The sequence below is a fragment of the Nesoenas mayeri genome (assembly GCF_963082525.1).
Source record: "Nesoenas mayeri genome assembly, chromosome: 25".
Lineage (NCBI taxonomy): Eukaryota > Metazoa > Chordata > Aves > Columbiformes > Columbidae > Nesoenas > Nesoenas mayeri.
Genome location: NC_137549.1, coordinates 3,819,267 through 3,841,376, shown reverse-complemented (window position 1 = coordinate 3,841,376; position 22,110 = coordinate 3,819,267). Strand labels below are relative to the sequence as shown.

Sequence of the window (22,110 nt, the reverse complement as noted above, 5' to 3'; positions counted from 1 at the left end):
CCCCCCAGGACACGGGAAGGGAGAATCCAACCCCTCTGGGGCAGCGGCTGCCCCAGCGCAGCCCCACAGGAGCCACCGCCGCAGCGGTGCCGCAGGAGGCAAAGCGACTCAGCGAGAGGAAACGGCACCGGCGTGGGGAGCACCCCTGTTCTACCAAAACCCGAGCTGTGCCGGCCCGCCCAGAGCAGGGGAATCGGGCACAATGGCCCAGCCTAAGGCACTGCAGTCACGCACCCTCCACCGCACTCCGGGTGCAGCTCCGTGGACATCAAGCGAGAATTTGATGAAACCCAGGACGTGGGAGCAGTTCCCTCTGCCTGGGTTCCCTGGAGAGGATGGGGATTGCTCGTGGGATTGCCCGTGGGCATCAGAGCCCAGGGGGCGACCAACACGCTTTGCCACCGGCCGCCACTTCCTCAGAGTCCTTTGGTATCTTGGGTTGTCCTGATAGTGTCCCGGGAGCATTTGCGGACCAGCGATGAAAGGCAAAGCTGGGGAGACGTGGGAGCAGGTGGGAATACACATTCTATGGTCCCCAAGCACACACGTGTGGGTCCCCGAGCACACACGTGTGGGTCCCTGAGCACACACGTGTTCTGCTCCAGCAGGACCAGCCGGACGTGCAGCCCGGAGCCCTCTCCCTGGGTGGGTATGGAACGAACTGCCCCGCGCTCCCCGGCACGACTGATTTGGCAAAGTCAGAGCCAGGACAGCTCGTCTGGAAAGGCTGGAGGAGAAGGGTTGGATATTTTTCCTTCTTCTTGGGCACTGATTGGTTCAAGTTTGTATCACAGTGAAGTCTGAGAAGTGGGGAAGAAAACGCAAACCACCTTCCCTGAAAGAGAAAGCCTCGGGCTGGAGAGGGCAGCCTGTCCCAGCCACGCTCATCCCGTCGCCGCTGACCGTGGAGGCTTCCGTTGCTCGCTTGTAGACGTCGGAGCTTTGCTGTCCAGACAGCAGCTGTGCAGGAGGATGCAGGTGCCAAAACCAGCCCCATCCCACCGCCCGCCCGGGCTCACCCATCCTCAAACACCAGTAAACAGAAAGAGAAACTAAGAGGCACTAGTAACGCAGATCCGGGGAGGCTCAGGTTTGCGACCGTCAAACCTGGCTCCGGGTGTCTTCGTCCAGCGGAGGAAAAGCCGAGTCCTCGGTTCAGATCTCCTGCAGCGAGTGGCCGGGGTCACTGCGTTCCCGTTTCACCAGCGGCTCCCCCACGCTTCGGGAGTCCGTGTCCACCTCGCTGCCCAGGTCACTGATGTCATCTGCAAAGGACAGGTCTGGGCATGAGAGCGGGGACCGGAGGGGAAGGGGTTCTTCTACCCAACAGAGCCAGCACCAGGTCCCACAGCGACTCAACCCTCACCCAGAGGGACTTCCCTTGAGGGACAGGAGGTACCTTTGTCCAGCAGTGTTGGGGACAGCGATGTGAGGTCACCAAACTGCAAGAAAAAGGAAGGACAAGGTAAATGAGGCTGATGGAGAAAGAGGGTTGGCATCTATTCACGAGCAATCCTAACACGCAGCTCAAGCGCTCAGGAGAAACCACAAGCATGAAGAGCAGTGGTGAAGAGCAGAAAGCAAACCCCAGGAGAGTTTTGGGGAAAACTCTGCTGTTGCCATTTAAACCTCTGGGCAACCATCACACACAACAATCCGGGGCAGGATCAAGCTCTGGATCAAAGGGCAAGAGGAGGAATTTTTCCACCTCCCAAGGCACGACCAAGTGCTGTCACAAGACCAAAGGACGGTGTCTTTTCTCCAGTTGTTGGGGAGCTGCTCAGACAGGCCAGATATTCACCTCCCCTGGGATTCCACCATCACTCCACCTCTCCGTAACTCTCTGCAAAGCCTTGGCTTTCACGGCAAGAGAGCGCTTTGGCTTGCAAGGCCCAGTAGAACCAGAGAGCTGGGGATAGATTTGGTCCTAGAGATGCGTTGTCGCCCTTCATGACGAGGTCTGAAACACTAAATTGCTATAACAATGATGCTGAAAAGCCAGGCAAAGTTGGGCAGCAGGAGGAACTGCAGACAGCGGGAGTTCTAAAGTGGGCAGGGGAAATGGAAGGGCACGATTCATCCTGCTTTGCTGGGGAGAATCAGCCTCCTCCTGGAGAAGAGAAATATTGCAAGAGTTCAATGAAGGTGAAAACTGAATGAGGAAAGCCTGGAAGCCGCTCGCTGACTTTTATGTTCCTTTAACATCACTAAAGCCAGAGGATTTGCAGGGAACAGTGGGAACTCGCAGCACTGCTGACTTGGTTCACCAGTGCGGGTCAAACGGGAGGGGAAGGGGAAGGAAAAGCCGGGCAGTTGGTTTGTCTGGCTCCTCTACGTGAGCTCAATGGAAGGAAAAAACCAGCACGGGCTTCAAGGAGCAAATGAGACCAGTTTTAATGTAACAGCAGTTTCTATATTGCTATCAGGGGCTTTTAAACCTGTGCATTTCAGAGCGAAAAACTGGATGTGGCTTCACCTAGGCAGGATGGGACCTGCGGGCAAGCAAAGTGCCAGATTTACTGTTTGATTGCTATAAAATGTGTTCAACGCACAGTGTGGTTTGTGAACCACCCGTGTCTCTTTAAGCACTGCTTACTTTGGGTTTGTTTCTAGGGAATAAGCAAGTCTCACCTCTCCCATGACAGCAATGGGTGTCTCCCCTGTTGCCTGGGCAACACGATGCTCTACCAGATAAAACATGTATTCGTCATAGAGCAGGCGGATCAGGTGGAAGGAACCGAAGCTGGCGGCGCTGCGCAAGGTGAGGTCACGGATCACCATGGAGCTGGAAAAGGGCAGGGAAACAAAACACACGAGTTGTGTTTTACACCCGCGTCACAGCTGAAGAAGATGAAGAATCCTATCGCCATCCCGAAACGCAACACCCCGTTCTGTGCCAGGGCAGACCAGCAGTTAAACAGATCGCACGGGAGTAAAGAACTCAGTCTTGGCTTTTCAAGGAGCTACTTACATGCCCTTAGCATGGTGCAGATATATCTCCAAAATGAGAAAGAAAATGTACCTATAGAAAGACCATTTCAGCAGGAACTGCCTGGCTGCCTTGGGGAAGCTGGGACTGCCCTCGTGATGCTTCAGGACTTGAGTGACAACGTTATCCAGCCAACTGGCCCACTGGTCCAAAGAGCTCTGCTGCTGGAGGGTGAGCTTGAAATCCTGCTCCAGCTTCTGCACCATGCCCTCCTCGCACTGGCACACCCATGAGGCTTGCTCCTGCTCGGAACAAGGGTTAACAGTTACTCACGCCAAGCCTGCATGGTCAGTGCATCCCAACCAGGAATTCATCTCCATTTCAAGTAGAGAAGGACTCCAAAAGAGCTCTGAATCACAGAACCACAGGATGGTTTGGGTCGGAGGGACCTTTCCCGCTCCCCCAGTGCCACCCCAGCCATGAGCAGGGACATCGTCACCAGCTCAGGGTGCTCAGAGCCCCGTCCAGCCTGGCCTGGGATGTCTCAGGGATGGTTCATCCACCACCTCTCTGGCCAACCTGGGCCAGGCTCTCACCACCCTCAGGGCAACAATTCCTTCCTCATGTCCAGCCTGAATCTCCCTCCTTTAGTTTAAAACCATCACCCCTTGTCCTATCACAATACGCCACATTTCTAACCTGTCCAGACTACAGTACAATGTTATTATTAGAACTACATTATCTTTGGTATCACTGCTTCTTACAGAAGTTCCTTAGTACCTACTCCACTATTCACAGTGAGATGTCACACATACCTGGAAAAGCAACATCAAACCCGTGAAATTGTTAATTCAATTGCTTCTGAGTATTGGAAATACGTTACAAGGAGACAACCTCATTATAGAGTCCAAGTTCTAGACAACATGACTTAGAAAAAAGCCACCATCAGTTACCTGCACATTAGCGAAGTCGACTCGATTGAGATCGCTGAGCATCTGGTTGATCTGGGACGTGTTCTGCAGCACCGCCCGGGCGGCCTGGGCCAGGTGGTTCAGGGACGTGTATCTCCGTAACGTCTGCGCGAAGGCACTCACCACCCCGACCTGCGACACAGCACGAAGGGCACGGCGAGCAGGAGCCCAGGGTGCAGGGGAACGCTTCTGCGCTGAGCTCAAGCAGCCCGCACACATCAGCGGGGGTAACCCGCACCGTGCCCCCCACCCTGCTGCCCAAACACACACCAGCGCTCCAGGGCAGCACTTTCGAGGCACCTATTTGCATTTTGCAAACCAGCCTCTGTGTTTCTTTTCTTTAAGCTAACGGGTTTTCACACCCTGCCTCTAGCAAGGTGAGGACAGGCTGCGAGAATCCACAGCTTTAGGAGAGGGGGAGTGGGAGCCTTAGATTCAATCTCTGCAATGCCATGAGGTGTCCTGTACTTTCTAGTAAAAGATTTTCCTCCACAAAGCTTTATCTGCAATTTCAGGACACAGAAACGGCTCAATGGCCAGAGCATCATCAGCTTCCACTACGAAGAAATCACCCTACCCGTCCTACTGCTCCTTGCTGATTTCGGTTTATAATTAGTCGTTACATTCTGCTAATCTGGAGTACACATGGCCAAACCCCAGTCACTGGAACACACACTCAGTTCATATCCCTGACCTGCAAGGTGTTCCCTCTGCTTACCTTGGTCTGGACAATTTGGGGAGGGAATTCACTCATTGCGTTCATCAGCCACCCTTCCAGACTCTTGGCAAAATTACGAATGGCCTGGGTGAGTGTGCCTGCAAAGAAATCCGCAGAGTTAGAAAGGCTGTTGCATAACATTTTTGGGCACCACTTTTTAGCTTAGGACTGCTGGGGGGAGCACAGCCCCGATCTGGTTCCCTGTGATCTCCGTTTAGCATCGAGGGAATCAGCTGGGTCCTGAGATACACTCAAACTGCTCTTATTCTTATTCTTATTCTTATTCTTATTCTTATTCTTATTCTTATTTTTTTATTCTTATTCTTATTCTTTTATTCTTATTCTTATTCTTATTCTTATATTCTTATTCTTTTATTCTTATCCTTATCCTTATCCTTATCCTTATCCTTAATCCTTACCCTTATCCTTATTCACTCTTTAAAGCCAGACGTGTGCCCCGGCATGCAGAGCAACACGGGCAGGTCAGAGATACTCACTGGGCACAGGTCTGAGCACGTCTGGGATGAGGATCTCCACCAGCGCCTGGTACAGGATGTGGTCACAGCTTCTCATCCACTTGAGGATGGGTTCGTATTTGCACAGAGTGATGAGCTTATCTTTCGGGAGGGTGCCTTCATGTTCTTCCTCGCTGCGGGAGGAGGAGGAGGGAGGCAGCGTTAGCAGCAGGTTTGCATCCAGTGCATCCACCCCTCGTCTTGATTTCTAACCCATTTGCGGCAGAAAAAAGCCACGCATCTTTCTTTCAAAAGGAAATGTCCGATGGTTTGTACAAGTCTTCTCTGACCCTGCAAGCTCCTCTCTGTCCATGGGGTGGGAGCTCTGACCACAGTTTTCCCTCAAATCCGTATCTCCCTGTGCTTGGGCTTCGCTTTTTCCACCTTTAGCCCCTTTTGAATGTTTTCAGAAGGAAAAAGATTTGGTGTTTTGATAAGAAGAGAGCATGTGGTCTCTAACTGAATACAGTCAATCAAGCTTGCATTAGTTTCAGCTTCTAGATGTATGGAATGATTAAGACCGAAAATATTTGGTTAAAAAGCAAGCGGAGAAAACTGAAGCCTTAATGCATGGCCAGAGCATCAAAGCAGAGCTGCTCAGACACTGCGTTGGGAATCAGGAATTCGGAAGGGACTTCTCCTACGTGTTACGGCAAAATCCCTAAAGCCAAGCCTTGGACACACTATAAAAAGGCACTTACAGCCTCTGCCTGAGCAGCAAACAAACTCCATGGCCATACTCCTGCAACACTCAGGTGGAGAAACTGGCCATCAAGTACGTAAACTTCCTGTTAAGTGCAACCACGTTCTGCATCTTCTCACGCTTTCGGTTCGCCACTTGGATAACATTTTGGTTTTATATTTGTCTATATCTAAGGTGGGGAGAGGGGATCATTCAGAAACAATCAAAGCAGAACGGCGTACCTGGACGGCAGGGCGGTCGAGCCATCGCTAGCTGCTGGTTTAGGGTTCCAGAAGGATTGCCACAGTTTCTCAATATAATGGAACTGAAGATTCATGACAACATCCAAAGTCACCTAACAACAAAGAACACAACTCACGAGCCGCTCCGCTAGGATTCTGCCAAGTGCAACACTTGAGTTGCAATACCTAGTAAACCATGTCACATTCCAGCTTTTATTAAGAGTGGGGTTTGAGATGAGCACATGAATTGTGTCCCAGATCAATTAATGAATTGATTAAAAGTATTCAAAATCTTCACCTCACAGTGTCTCCTGTAGAGAAGCTGCAGCGTTTTCACATCGTTCATGGTGACCCCTTCTTGTAAGAGGACGTTCCCTAAATCAGGGGCTGGGAACTCGGGAAAGACGTGGGTGACATCTAGAAGAAAAATGGGAAAGAGTGAGGAGAACTCAGTCACGTAGGACTAAAGAAGAACAACAGGTGCTGCCATCGCTGGTGGCTCTTTCATGTTTCATTTGGGATGAAACAGGAGAAATGAGACCCGATTCACCCCATTATAACCTTTCTTTTCAAGTTCTAAGCCTGGATGTGAGATATCTGACACACCAGAGCAGTTTCCTCACCTATGAACTGCTGATGATGTTGGCTTTGAGCAGCAACCGACTGCTCCGGCGTGGGGTGCGGGTTGCTGTTGGACCCGCTCTCGGCCATGCCGTCCACCTTCTGCGCTGGTCTGTACCTGCAACCAGAGCGCGGCTTGGGGTGAGCACCGGCACGAGCAAACGCGGTACCTGCGACACCGTCACGCAGGTACGTGTTCATCACGTAATACATGAGGTTATATTCAAGGCCAGCAGTTTGACGGCTGAACCTTTATATATCACCTACGCAACCGAAGGGGGAAAAACGAGCACTCCTCGAGGCAGAATTAAAGGGGTTACAATGTTTGGCCAAGGTGAAACCAAAAAAACAAGGCAAATAAGAAGCAGAGCTGGTGCCAGAGTGCAGACTCTCCGTCTCGGGAGCTGCCTTTGGCATTTACTTTCTGTTTGGGAGCTGAAGAAATAAATTCTGCTCCTTCTTCACTTCAGCAAGAACCAGAAGTGTCCATGTTTCCAGATAATGATTCCAAATTGCTTTGCACATTGTTTTTTGTATTCCAAATGACTCAGACACAAGACTAAGCACAGCACTATTTAACTCGAGCTGGTGCACAGAAATAAACCACCAACCCAAACAAAAAGCAAAACTCAGCCAAGCACAACACAAGCCCCCAAGTCCTTTAACACTGATTTGGCACAAATAACTCCACAACCGACATCCTAAAAGAGTTTGGTTTGGGGAGGTAGTGAAAATGGTACTGGGGTTTGCTTTGGGACAGGATCATGCCCACAGCAGCATCGGGGGCACGGTTGGGAGCACCCACCTCTGCTTCTGGTGGACGGGCTGCTGCCTCATGGCCATGTACTGCGTGTCCTCCTGCAAGCGGTTCAGCGGAGACTCCGGTTTGAGACGGATCCCGTAATAATGATACTTGGAGTTTCCCCTGGAAGTGTCAGCGTTAAAATTGCTCAGTCAATGGAAGGGACGTTGCGGTTCTACAATTTACTCTTAGGCTTGTTTTTACAACACATTCTACTTCTTACAGCACACAGCAGTTTGCTGCCAAGCGCTATTTGAACGGCCGAACTAACGAACGCCATCGCCCCCTCTAAAACTGAAAACCACACATCGCAAAGTTCAGCGACATCCACGTTTAAAACCCAACAAGGCTCGTTCCAAGTAACCCGTGGTAATCAGAGAGGAAGAGACAAGCATTATAATACAAAGTGTTATTAAAAAGAATGACAGAAAGACCTCAGGGGACACTCTGCTATTTGGTTAGGGTTTAAGGATTTGCTTTTTCCATAAAAACAAACTTTCATCTTTGTCTAGACTTGGATAGAACAAGCCTGACTGAATAGTCAGCTGTGATAAGAAGAATGTCTTTCTGTTGCCAGCACTTCCACAGCAACGGCAACGGGCTTTGATGTGGTTTTGTTCTTGGAGTTGCTCATTTTTGTAGTTTTTGTATAAACCGAAAGCTGTTTGCAAGCAAAAGGGGCTGTAATCCATCTTCCTTGGCCGGTCAGTGCAGCTGCTGTGATGCTCCTTGCGAGAGCGTCTTTCCATCCCCTTGGACAGATGTGCCAGTTCAAGTTTTTCCACCAAACTGGAATGTTTCAATCCCCAAGTGGCTGCTTTTGGGAGCAAGAAGGATAATTCTGCAGCCATGGATACATGACAACAGTGTGTCCAACTCATTCAGTGATGCTCCCCATTGGAAAATAATATAGAGAGGTTTAAAAGAGGAATATTGGGCAAAGAATGAAGCCTTTCCTCCTTGTTGGGGGGGTTTGAATTGTTCAGTTGAATTGTTCAGTCCTTGTCACTGTACCAAAGGGCCATACACCCACTGAGTGCTCTGCTACGAAGCACAATTGGGCCAAGTCTTAAGTGACTTTAAGCACCTCCAATTAAATAACCTAAATGAATGAATAAGAAAATAATGGCGGACAGTTTCATTGAGATTCACTGTGTCCTTCCCAGCCTGCGCACTTGCAATTTTAAGTGTTTTTTCCTTGTTTGTTTTTTCTTTCATCTTTGATAGGATTGAAGAATAATCCTTGATAAGGATTTCAGAGCCCCTGCACTTGAACCCATCTCCAGAAATCCAGACTCTCCGTTCCAGCTGTGGAACGCCCTGGACACATCTGGTTTTGTTCTCGTTTAGAAGACCAAATACTCAAGTTTGAATTTCATTATAAAACCTTATGCAATCAGAGCCACCACTGTGAGTGCAAACTCAGCTGTGCAGACACTGCAGCTGCTCCCCTGAATGACACATCTGTAATTACAGCACGTATGTTTTCTTACGTTGCGCTTTTGTTGTAACATCATATGGATCTTCGATGTTTAACAAGGAAAAAATCTGTCACAAGATCCAGCTCATCGCTTTGGGAATTTAAGAAATAAGGCATTGTCTGCATCAAAGATGTGGGCGCAGGTTCTGGTCTCATCCGTGGTGAGGAACTTTGCTGGACCCAACAGGAGAAACCATTTCATCGCACCAGAATTTTGGTGACAGGTGACAACGGCAATTGTAAAGACAAGTTACTTCACCTTTCTGACACAGTGATGGAACGAGAAGCAGCCTACGTTCAAATTAAACATTCTTAGACTCCTTAGGAAATGGATTTAGACAAACCCCACTGTGCGGCTGGACAGGGCTCTGTTACCACAGACCCCGAGCGTGTCTGAAATTCACTTTATTGTCATGCCCCTCACTATTGATTCATGGTCATAAAGCGCATGGAAATCACTCTCGTGCCTCAGAAAAGCAAATCTATTCCGCACAAGCTCACGGTTTGTTCCTTCTGTAGATCCGAAAGCACAGCCCTGCACCTGCTCAGTGATGCTCGGTAGGTTCAAGCATGTGTGAGAAGAGTTGTAGGAGCTTTTTTGTGAACAAAACATAGATTTACACCAACCTGGTTCCCAGGCGGCGAGTCCTCAGCCCCATGAACACGGAACGGATGAGTTTTCCGAAGGAAGCGGCGTTGACCGGGTCCAGTTTGTGCTCCTGGCAGTGCCGCAGGTAGTGGTTGTAGAGGGAGCTCCTGGGCAGGCTGACGCCTTCCGCCGTCTCGTAGTTGTCCAGCAACCACTGGAGCTTCATGTGCGGGAAACACAAAGAAATAAAGGAGACATGAAAGTCTAAAGAGGGCTGGAACGGGCTGAATCAAGCACTGTCAATGCACAAATGTCAGAAGAGCCCACCTGACAGCCAGAGTTCAAGAGAACTTAATGCTGAGTGGTTAATTTATATGAGTTAATTTATATAACTCACTCTGGTTGCATCTATATCAAAGGACCCCCAGCCCAAAGTTAATTAGCCAAATGAAAATGCTGTCAGATTTTGCATAAAACCCGGCTCAGCGTCCGCCTTGCATTGGGGTAAACCACCTCAAAATAAAGCTGTGAGAACTCATGTTTTCCAAGAATAAAGATGTTAAGATGCTGCCTAAGAGGCACAAATATTAAGGGAACCGAACATGCTGCAAAGTCTTTATTAATTTGAAGATTGGCATGTCTGCAACTCTTCCCTTAACAATGAAATTCATGGTTACCAAAGTGACATTAAAAATGCGAGGGGGTCCCTGTATTTGTTAAATTTCGCTGTCTGAACTTCTTCTGACATTTCTGTTGATTAAAGTTTGCAATGAATATAAATCACTTACACCCAGCCGGGCTGAACGGGCAGACCCGGCACACAACGTCAGCACAGGAATCCCAATGCCAAAAACCCCCAAACCTCAACCTCCTTTAAGTACCTAAATGACTTCAGCATCAATAAAGCAAGTGCTATATTAAGTGAATTTTTGAAGGAACTAAATGTACAAATGGCCTACAGTCAATAGCTTGGGTAAGAGCCCTTTCATTGCCGTTAGGACATTTGGAATTAACGTTTTCAAGACCTCCACCCACCAGGAGCAGCTGCGTTCACACCAGACCAGCAGCAAAACACACTCAGATGCCAAAGTATTATCCACGTCATCTCCTTACAACAAGTAGTTTGAGCACATATTGTAATTAAGCACCAAGTTAGTGTAGAAATCAGCAGGATTTAACCATGTGCACGGATGTATTAATATGAGTTGGTCTGTGCTTAAGTCCCCCTCTGTGCTTAAGTCCCCTCTATTGAGTTTCTATACCTGTTCTAATTCCAAGCTTAAAATAATAATAATAATAATAATAATAATAATAATAATAAGAAGAAGAAGAAGAAGAAGAAGAAGAAGTAGCATGTCACTATGGAAAACTCAGATACAAAAATCTCTCATTTAAATCTGATCCTGCCCATTTTTAGTCTAAGCCCAGAAGAAGAAGAAGAAGAAGAAGAAGAAGAAGAAGAAGAAGAAGGAGAGAAGAAGAAGAAGAAGAAGAAGAAGAAGAAGAGGCATGTCACTATGGAAAACTCAGATACAAAAATCTCTCATTTAAATCTGAACCTGCCCATTTTTAGTCTAAGCCCAGACACTTCTAGAATATTCCCTTGTTATTGTTTAACCCCGGGTGGTGGTTTAAAATAGTAAAGAGAAGCTCTTGCCCCCAAGGGGGAAGAGGGGAAAGGGAGGAAAGACTGGGGGGCTGAAAGAGAAGCAGGGGGGTTAAACCCGGCTCGAACAAGGCTCATTGCGAGCGCGGTACCGTGCGGTACTCAGCCGAGGGCGGGCGCGATTCCAGCAGCAGCCGCCAGAGGGCGGCCATGGCGCGCACGGGGCGCGGGGCGGCGGGAAAACGCGGAGAGGAGCCGGAGCGGGATCTGGAGTGGGATCCGGAGCAGGAGCCCTCAGGATGGCGACCATTAAAGAAAAGAGCCTCCTCGGGAGCTTCCTGCTTAAATACGGAGAGTGACGCTCGCCATGCGGCCTCGTCCCGTTGGCCGGCGCCGCCGCCGCTCCTCCCCGCGTTACCCACACGGGAAACTGAGGAACGGCCTTGGTCCCCTTGGCGACGGGCGAGATAGCGGCGAGATTCGGACATTCTTCTCGTAGCAAAAAAACCAAACATTGGAAAGCTACTGGAAGAAAACACCGACTACATTCTGGGGGAGAAGTTGTGTTATCACATTATTGTCCAGCGAAATCCAAAACAAAAGACGGAGCTGGCGACTAAGAGAGAGAAGATTGTGAACCACATGAGGAAAATTAAGTTGCTTTCAGTCAAACCAGCACATCCTTCCATCTTGCAGCTTTTTCTGCAAGTGTCTTTTTATCTCCCTTTAAACACTACAGAGTTTCACCATATGAACTCCCACTGTTGAATTAGAAATCCATTCCGACACGCACAAAAGAGCCGAAAAAAGAAATCCTGTCAGAATAGAAATAATTTTCAACATGTAATTTTTGCTTTTCCTACATTAGTAATAACAGACCAGGTACTTAAAATGCGAACATTCAGGATGCTTTGCATTTATATTCCTTATTCTTTTCACTGCTCAAATATTTCTCAGTGGTGACAATGACAAGGTTTTCCAGTTTCAATCCTGTTTACACGACAATCACGTTCCAATAAAATCACCGTGCAGCCATATGCTGCTTTGTTTGTTATGGGCACCACAGGGGAACATTTCCATCTCATTTCTACTTTATTTTTATTGACTGTTTGTTTTGATTAAAAAACAATCTTTAGCAAAAACCTCGTCCTTGTTCGATTCAAGGACGGGTTTTAAGGATGGAAAATAGATACATGTGGCTGGCTGAGAAGAGAATAAACCCTCTTCTTTGGTTCTGAAGGTCCAGGTTTGGAAAGGTTTCCTTATGGGCACTTCTATGTAAAAGAAACCAATGAAGACACACATTTGTGGTTCATATTTAAGGTGTTTCTATCTGAGACAAAGAGGAGCGGGCTCCTAAATCCCTGCTAAGCCCAGCTCAGAGTTAGGATGGACCCTGGGCCATCCCGAGCCCAGCGATGGGCAGAAACGCTTCCCTGCTCAACCCCACCGATCTTTTGCCACTAAAGTTTCACCAAAACCTGTATATTTCCTTGAAAAACGTCTTTTGTAGAACAAGTGCCTGTCAGCTCTGGGCCCTCATGTGGTCAAGCCCTGAGCCCCCATAAAGCACAAGCTGTATCACCCGGTTTTCTAACTCCACCAGCACCCGCCTAAGAGCCATTTACCCACAGGAAGAAGTCAATTTTTGGCGTTTTTTAGGTTTTGTTTGTTTGTAGGTTTGTTTTGCTTTATAGTAAGGAAAAGGTCCATTTTCCCCCTGCTCCTTGGACTGCTATGGGTATCTAGGAGCCATGGGGCCTTGGGGAGGTTACAACACCCAATCCCTTCCCTGTGCCCGGCTTTGGGCACTCCTGTACCAAAATTGTCATCATTTCCCTCAAATTCCTTTGCACCATCTGCAGGTTCACGTTTGGCAAAGGAGGAACCCTTGACCCAGTGACTCTGGAGTGCACTCATGAGCTTTTTCAGCAACACTAATACATCGATGTGATTTCATTAGAAACATCGTGTGTCGCCGGAGTATTAACATTAGCGTAGGCTTCCGAATTTGGTATTTCAAGTGCACTTAAATAACCTCTCGGAGAGTTTTTGAAGCTAAATTAAGTTATCAAGTGTAGCTCCATTTCACATTGACTCTGTTTAAACAGCATGATGTGAAAAATTCCCTCTTGACTGAGATACCTCTGCTTTGATTTAACACAAACCAAGGGTTCCTGGCATGGAACATCTGCTGATGGCAACAAAACAAACCATTATCCCACAAACGCACAGCTTGGCACAATGAAATTTCAAATGAGGGACAGAGCACTTAATGAAAAGCCCTGCAACCTTAAGACTAAAAGCAATTAAGTCACAACAAATAGTGCAATTAGCATGATCTCAGATCCTCAGCAACTCGCTGTTATCAAGCTCATATTTTGCTGTCAGCCTTGACAAATCACAGTCACCTGCTGCTTCGCTCGGATGAAATCTTGTTTCTATCTCCACTTTATTTCCTCTGTCCTTTGCCTGCCATTATCCCGAGACAAATGTGGGATGCGCAGAGACACCCAGACCTGAAACAACCCGCCTGGTTCTACAACCAGGAACCTCCACTTTTCAGAAGCCGAACTAAGGACTGAGCTCATTTGGGAGCCACAGCCTGGACTCTGGCATCAGCTTAAGAGAACCAGAGCACTGGTTTAATGTTCCTTTCATTTTCTCAGGTTATTTCTCTGGGGTGAAAAGGGCAAAGGGGTTTATTTTGCAGGACCGAAGAATGACAACAGATCTGCCCCCACACATAAAGCAAAAATGTTAGAATAAAGAAGCAGAACTTTGTGCGCTGTGATTTAGCAGCCTGATCCAAACCCCGGTGAAGCCAAAGCAAGTCCAATGACTTCAATGAGACTTGGATTAGACCCTTCAGACCTCATCGGAGCACGGGAGCCACAAACCACAATGCAGAAGGCCCAGAATAGCGGGGGCTTCACGCAAAACAGGGAAATGGTTGGCACAGAGGGCAGAGAGAGCTCTGGTGAATGGGTTTAGCGAAGCGGTGCAGCAATGACGGGCTTCCCGAGGCGCAGAGAGAGGCAGGAGGCGGCTCTCGGTGCTCGCTGGCTAAGGGGGATCTGTCACGATTCACACCAAGTTATTGCTGTATTATTACTAGTTATTTTCCAGCCATCTGTCAATTGCAGTGAAAGGACAGAACTTCCTCGCGTGTGTGTTTATCTCATTGCCCGCAATTTCCATTGCGAGGCAGGTGGAATAAATACACAGGGTAGAGGCAGCTCATGGAATCCGCAGCATCTTACACACAAACACGAACATCGTGGCACTTTTTGCAGATTCTGGTTTTCTCAGGAATGGGCGGCTTTGGGTTGAATCGCAGGCGGCTCCTGCTGTTGAATACACCAAAGGGCTACAAATAATGCTCCTACCAAAGCGGGAAAGAGGTGGGAAATTCCGAATGTAACTTACATGGCTGTTGAGCAAACTGCTTTTGTGTGATGTAATCCCTTCATTTTTGTGTAGGTTTTCAATCGCCATTTCAAGCTAAAGAAAATGTGCACAGGGGGAAAAACAAAAAAAAAAGGGAAAAAAAGAAAAAGAAAGGAAATCAGATAGTTAGCAACAGCCAGGATTATTATTTCTTTATTAATATTTGAATGATTAATGCTTTATATCAACAGGCTTGTGAAAAAAAAGAGGCAAACAGATGAGGCACAGTCCTTATGGGGTGAAGCTGCAGAGACGTTATTGTACGGCATGCGAACTGACAACACAGCGAGAATCCCTGTCGGGTGAAAGAATGAGACCTTTAGATCATCTATATGCATTGCCCGTTTGTAAAAGAAAAGCGGTTTTCCTTGTCTTTCCCCTTCTCTTTTGGTCTAGGGAGACCAAAGCACCTCCAGACAGACAGGCCAAAGAGATTTGCTGCAGAAAAAGTGCATTTCACCCAGACCTTTTAAAGAAACATCTAACTTTGTAAGTAGTATTTGACACCCAAAGCCACAGCCTGTGCTCTGTGTCTCAACATGATACTCTGCCCAAGCACCTCCAGCTCACATCCCTCTGTTTCCATCCAGAAGTCGTGGAGAAGTGACCACTGAGTTCCAACAGGGTCAGCCTAGGGCTGGGTGTCACTTTGGGTTTGGTTTTTTTGGAGGAAAGTGTTTAGCACAACGCAATGCACAACAAGGAACGGAAGCCGCTTGCTGCTGCAGCCTTGGGGAAATGAGTCAGTGCTGGGGGAGACACCGTTTCCTTCCCCTGCTCGTTGAGCAACACCCCTTACTCAAGCATAGAAACGCTGCCCGTCCTTGTCCTTCAGCATTGCGGTAACTGCCCTGTCCAAATAAACACCTTGAGTCTGCAGGAAAAAATAGAACGGGAAGGACTAAAAGCTCTTCAACAGCCCTGCGTGGGGGTGAGGAGCTCTGAGGACCCACTTATGGGAGCTCTCAAGGATTTCCTCAGTTGTTATAGCCTAATTTAAATGAAGATTAATAGTGCTCTGCTGGCACAGAATGGGATGCGCTGTTTCAGCCCATTTGGTGGAGCAGATCGTTATTCCAGCAGATAGGGAAGATGATTTTCTTTCAATATTGGAAGATTTTATTGAGTGTGCGCACAGTCATCGCCAAACACCGCAGCTCCGAGGCAGCTCTGGCGCTGCGGCTCGTCCTGCAGCGCTCCCCGGTCCCGCTCTCCTCTGAGGATGCTCTCGAGGTCTCGAGCACCCAGTGCCCTCCAAACCCTCGCTGCGCTTTGACATCCACCCCTTCGCACCACAGCCCTGAGGCCACGTGCAAACACTGCGGCTTCCTTGGCTCCATCTGCACCACTTGTACTTTGCTTTCTGTCCACAAACTCTTAATCCTGTTCCCTTTTGCCAGGGCTACAGCCTCTCCAGCCTTTCCTATTCTCTGCTTAAGCAAGACATTGCAACAAAAAGTCATGTTGCTACCCATTGATTTGATTCGGTCATTGCTTCCTTAAACCTTCCAGTATCTGTCCACACACTATCATGTGAAGTTTAAAGTGGTTATCGTGGCCCTGCTGGGTCCCCTCCCGCTCTGCTCTGTGCTGGAAGAGCTGAACACCACGCACAGACATAGTTCTCTCCTGGCTGAGGGAGCTGGGGCTCTGGAGCTGGACAAGAGGACACTGAGGGGGGACTCATTCATGGAGATCAATATGGAAAGGGGCAGTGTCAGGAGGATGGAGCCAGGCTCTTCTGGTGACAACCAGGGACAGGACAAGGGGCAATGGGTGCAAACTGGAACACAGGAGGTTCCACTTAAATATGAGAAGAAACTTGTTGGGGTGAGGGTGGCAGAGCCTGGCCCAGGCTGCCCAGGGGGGTTGTGGAGTCTCCTTCTGTGCAGACATTCCAACCCGCCTGGACACCTTCCTGTGTAACCTCATCTGGGTGTTCCTGCTCCATGGGGGGATTGCACTAGATGAGCTTTCCAGGTCCCTTCCAACCCCTGACAATCCCTAACATTCTGTGATTCTGTGGCTGCCACGCACCATTTCACCCTCTCGAGCCCCTGCACAAGAGCCACGGACATTCCTTGTTAAAATACCTTCAGAAAGTATTCACAGAGTGAATTTATTTCATAAAGGTCACTTCCTAATTTATTTTTGGTTTTGCTGAACAGCTTTATGTTGTGCGATAAACAGTTACACACTAAATCTGCTCATGGGACATTTCTGTTGACGCGTATTCTACTTGGGCTTTTACATTTTGCCCATCGCCATGGAAATTAAAATAAAAATGAAAACCAAAGGCCAAGAGTAACATTGTGCAGCTCTGAGAGGTGATACGAGGTGACAAGATCAGCAGCTACTCCCTTCAGAATAACCAGCTTGAGCAAAAATCAGTGCTGGCTTTTCATTATGAACAGTTACAATACGCAGAGTTCTCACACAAGAAACAAGCCCCAGCTAATCCAGATGCATCTGTCATTTCCACCCAAAGCTAAGGACTCTCCCCTAGTTCTACCCAAGGTAGAGCACATTTACTCCAGGATCAAAGGCGACCTTTCAAGGCATAAAGATTGAAAAAACCTTCAGTCTATATTCTAAAACTTAATGGGAAAAGAGCGTACGCCGAACCAGGCGGATTTTCAAGAGTACTCAGCAGCAAACAGCTCCTGCTTTTCTCCCTGGGTGGTGCTGTTCACATTTTAAAATCTGGCCACATCCACTGAATTACACCCACATTTGTAATGGTGTTTCCATACAAACATATAAACACGCAGAAGTTGGGCTGGAAAGGAAGGTGAACGTTGTCCCAGCAAAGCAGCTCCGAGCCCTCCTGGCAGCAGCTGCTGCACGGGGGTGGGAGATTCTCAGGTAAACGCTGCAGAAAGGCTGGTTTGGGGGTAATACCTGCATCTCCCCAAGTCCCGCACAGCTGGACAGATGTGTTCTAGCAACCCGGCACCTCGACACAAGTCAAAAGAATGGAGCTTTAAACCATTTCTGCTTGATTAGTATTATCCCTAAAATACATTTTGTGTAACACACGGTATGGACAGAATACACAATGGTGTAGGAGGAATACACAAAGACTTTTCCATCACTGTGCATTTGGCATGATCAGCTTGACATAGCTTATGTGCTAATTAGCCACTGTCTTAATGATGGGTTTTTCAGGTGTCTTCATAACTAAAAATATATCTTTCGAATTGGAAAGCCAAAGCATTTTGCTTGGGGGGAAGAAAAGAATCCCCAAGAATTTTCTCTGTGTAATCTCAGTGATCCACTCGGAACGCTTGGCCAGCCCAGCGGCCAGAGAGACATCCCCAGCTCCCGCTGGGAAACACCCCTCGTACACCAGTGTCTATTCTCTCCTTTGCACGGCACCTTATACAGACATATACACAGTGATTAACGCTTGATTATCTGAAGGCTTTTCAGTTCCCTTGGACTAATTCCTGGCCCCCGAGCTGCAACATGTGCAGAGCTACATACCGTTGCTGGAGAGGAGCGTGAAGTATGTGACAGAGAATGTCTAGTGTTTTCCATCCCCCCATGAATGAGATAGGCTCCCGAGCCGGAGAGGATCGGACTTCCCCCAATGTCCATGGTGATGCCCACCATGTTGTGAGAGGGAATGGCTGTAGGAGAAGATGCCGCTGTAGTCACCTGAGCTCCACCGCCCTGCGCTTCGAAATAGGACGCGGCGCTGCTGGGGGCGTAAATCTGAGCTTCGGTGCTGTACGAGTAGGCGGCTCGTCTGTCGAAGGAATAAGAGGGTCAGCAGGTGGAGAGGAGCATGTGGGTCTAATCGCACGGACAATGGTTTCCAATATCTGCACCACCTTTCAAAAAACCTGACTCCTATGCCGGTGGGATTTGCTCCGTTCAAATGGAAACCTGTGCTGTACCCTGTTTCCCCGAAAATAAGACAGGGTCTTATTTTTGCTTCAAAAGATGTGTTAGGGCTGATTTGCAGGGAATGTCTTATTTTTCCATAACAACCACCCACATTTATTCTTGAAAAAAAAAATCAACATTTATTCAAATATAGTAATGGCATCCCATTCTGTCACATCTTTCCTGCTGCATTCTATTGCCAATTCATTTTACTTTTTTACATGTACAGGTGCCTGGACGCTATTTAAATTGACTTTTAAAATAAACTGTTACTAGGGGTTATTTTTTGAGTAGGGCTTATATTTTGAGCATCCTCAAAAATCCTGAAAAATCACGCTAGGGCTTATTTTTGGGGTATGGCCTATTTTGGGGGAAATGAATCCTGGGAGGACCAAAGGGCTCAACCTGCTTGGGGGGGACCAGGGCTCTGCTACAGCCAACAAGAGACTCTTACATGGTTCCATTGGTATAAACGGCTTCTCCTCCTTCCACATACTGGACCTGCGATGGATATACGTGCTGCACGGATTGCACCTGAAACAAGCATCAGAAACTTGAGTTAGGGATATGTTATTGCCTAAGAAAAGCAGGAGAAATTGCATCTTACATCCTTAAGAAACTTCCAACCTTACCTTGACATTTAGGCTTTCTTTTGCAAAGAAGCAGCAAAACAAAGCAAACAAAACTTTGGAATCCCAAAGGACAGATTTGTTTTAAAAGGTCAAATGGAAATAAATAAATAAGCAGTTGCTCCGTGAGCAGTGGAAACGATGGAGCTGGGTTTCCTCAGCACATGCGTCTCAGGGTAACAAGGGGGAAACCATGCTGCCCTGTTCCTGCAGAGCCCATGGGCGTGCTGCCCCTTGGCCGTGCTTGGCGGGGGATGCACTTGCCCTCTCTCTCAGGTTTTGGGTGTTTTCTTTTCTGAAACCGAGCAACCAAATCAAAAACGGCTAAAGGAAAAAGTCAAGAGAGTCAGATTCTCTGTCCACATGAAGCAGCACCACAGACACCCGGTTTCTTAGGAAACAAGGACAGCGAAAGGCAAAGGTCAGATAAATAAAAACACTTGCATGACTTTCTGTCACTGAGCCTTTCTATGAAGCCACACGCGACCAGTATGTTTATTTGTGTCATTAAAAACCATCCCCAACACTTTGCCTCTAAAAAAATCTTTACAGAGGAAGGCGGCTTTTCAATGGCAATTAAAAGCATCCATTGAATCTTCAAAGACAACTGCTACAGTAAAGGTTCTTTCCAAACTTTAAATACCTCGGGAGTTTCTTTTGCCAACTCTCTAAGAAAGGGAGAGATGGAGAAAGCTGCTCTTGCAGTGATCTCCAATTCTCTAATTGCACACAACTCTTCAATTAAGAGCATGCATTGGGGAGGCCACACCTGGAGCATTGTGTCCAGTTCTGGGCCCCTCAGGTCAGGAAAGAGATTGAAGTGCTGGAGCGGGTCCAGAGAAGAGCAACAAGACTGGGGAAGGGACTTGAACACAAGCCCTATGGGGAGAGGCTGAGGGAGCTGGGCTTGTTTAGTCTGGAGAAGAGGAGGCTCAGAGCTGAGCTCAGCACTCTCCAGAACTACCTGAAGGGCAGTTGTAGCCAGGTGGGGATTGGGCTCTTCTCCCAGGCATCAGCAATAGGACAAGGGGCCATGGGCTTCAACTCTGCCAGGGGAAATTGAGGCTGGAGATGAGAAAGCAATTCTGTGCAGAGAGAGTGGTCAGGCATTGGAATGGCTGCCCAGGGAGGTGCTGGACTCACCGGCCCTGGAGGTTTTGAAACTGAGATTGGCCATGGCACTTAGTGCCATGATCTGGTCAATGGGCTGGAGTTGGACCAAGGCTTGGACTGGATGATCCTTGAGGTATTTTCCAACCCAGTCCATTCTGTGATTCTGTGATTCTAAGCAGCCGTCTGGCACAGTTTCAAGTGTCACATGGGACGTGGGGTCCTGTTGACAGGGGATCCCTGCCCGGTGTCTCACTGCAGATATTACCTGTTGAGGAACCTGCTGAACTCTGGGAACAGAGATCTGCTGCATCTGCGCTCCTTTGGGAGCCGAGCCTGCTGCTTGCACCAAAACCCTCTGAAAGAAGAAAATACGGTAAGATACACTTATTTTCAGTCTGTAACACAGGTGAATCAGGTATTCTCTTGCAAAGAAGCTTGTCTCCCACTCCCGGCACCAACACCCCTCACTGAGCATCCCTGCGGAACCATCCGTCCAATATAACCTGCACCGGACACCAGCCTGAACTCAGTCCTCTGAACCTGGGAAAAGCTGGATCCACATTTTCTGACACGGATCATCTTTAATTCTCCACCCAAGGAAATAACAGCACCCAGCTGATTGACGGGAGGAGCTCAACGTGAGGTTCAGTCATCACTAAACGAGAACCACCCCTCACACGTTCACATTTTCCTCTTAGGGCTGCAACACTTCTCTTACAGCTGCTGTACCAAACCACTCTCTGCCTCCTGCGATGTGGAATCGCGGCCTCCAAGGTGCCACAGCCCTTGCGGTTTCTACCAGCACCACAGCTCAGATGGTTCTGAATTTCTGAACAGTTCTGCAGCTCCCTGCAGTGTCACCAAAGGCACAGAAACGTTCTGCGCTGACTCGCGGTGGCCGCTGTGTCCTCCGCCTCTCCCCTGTGTCACTCCCATCATCTCCCAGCTCTTTAGTTGCGCTCAGCGTTCAGTTGGAGGTTGGACACATGGCTCATGGAGCGCTCAGCACCTTGCAGATCCCGCCAAACAACCGCGGGGACGTGGTGGATGGAAAGAAACGATTCAGTGATGCTTGTGGGAACAGAGCCTGGGCTACCGGAACGAGAGTAAGAAATGACTTTGACAATTTCTGGCTACCTGACACATATATATTCATGATTTTTAGCCCTTTTACACTGTCCCGACATGCTCTTTGTAACAAGCTAGAAATTACATTCTTGCAGAAGTGTAGGGATGTGCTAATTGCCCAGATTGCATCCCCAGCGCCCAGGCTGACCTCCAGTGCGTCCGCACACACGGGACATCCTGCAGCTGAGCTGGTGACAGGGCACAGACACTTAGGCCAGGCATCACTTTGCCCATTTTCTCTCCAAAAGAGGCTCTAACCAGTGCACGAGGAGAACATTAAACGCCCTTTCTTAAGTCAGGTCTTGATGGTGCCACCTACACCAAGGTCTCATCAAGATCTGCTCCTTTCTCCTGCTTTTTACCCATTCTCTGTCATTGCTTTTACCAAAGGACACAGCTGTGGCACAGCTGCCCGGCTCAGCTCCCTGTGGAGTTTGTCATCACCTGTTCGTTTGCTCCTATCACCTTCCAACACGCAAAATGAATCATCCCCAACCTGTAAGACGAGGCCATCGTGTTCACAGAGCCTCCTCTGGCAGTGAAAGGCAGACCAGTGATCCACACCACCAAAGGCTTCGGCTTCGTGCTGCCCGTAGCTCATCCCTGGGACGTCCCATGTCCTGCTGGGGGGACCGGAGGGCTGGGGATGCTCCTCTTCAGGGATCTTCCACAGTCCTCTGGGGATTCCCTCAGCCATGGAGTTCCACTCAATGGGGATTCCCTCAGCCATGGAGTTCCACTCAA

General features: G+C 48.4%; 1 protein-coding gene across 1 annotated transcript in view; it reads right to left on the bottom strand.

Annotated features, from left to right (window-relative positions):
• Positions 1-1,155: 1,155 nt before the first annotated feature.
• Positions 1,156-22,110, bottom strand: part of RFX2 (regulatory factor X2) — a gene marked incomplete at its 3' end in the record, with an annotated part of 37,945 nt that continues 16,990 nt past the window's right edge. The window contains exons 3-18 of the mRNA XM_080359364.1: positions 20,504-20,593; positions 18,951-19,030; positions 18,092-18,356; positions 14,585-14,659; positions 9,588-9,769; positions 7,484-7,603; positions 6,681-6,796; positions 6,356-6,474; positions 6,058-6,170; positions 5,116-5,267; positions 4,619-4,716; positions 3,883-4,032; positions 3,023-3,231; positions 2,632-2,785; positions 1,400-1,442; positions 1,156-1,265 (exon numbers count right to left, since the gene is read on the bottom strand). Coding sequence (XP_080215490.1) covers positions 1,156-1,265; positions 1,400-1,442; positions 2,632-2,785; positions 3,023-3,231; positions 3,883-4,032; positions 4,619-4,716; positions 5,116-5,267; positions 6,058-6,170; positions 6,356-6,474; positions 6,681-6,796; positions 7,484-7,603; positions 9,588-9,769; positions 14,585-14,659; positions 18,092-18,356; positions 18,951-19,030; positions 20,504-20,593 — 2,076 coding nt within the window. The remainder of the gene's footprint in view (positions 1,266-1,399; positions 1,443-2,631; positions 2,786-3,022; positions 3,232-3,882; positions 4,033-4,618; positions 4,717-5,115; positions 5,268-6,057; positions 6,171-6,355; positions 6,475-6,680; positions 6,797-7,483; positions 7,604-9,587; positions 9,770-14,584; positions 14,660-18,091; positions 18,357-18,950; positions 19,031-20,503; positions 20,594-22,110) is intronic.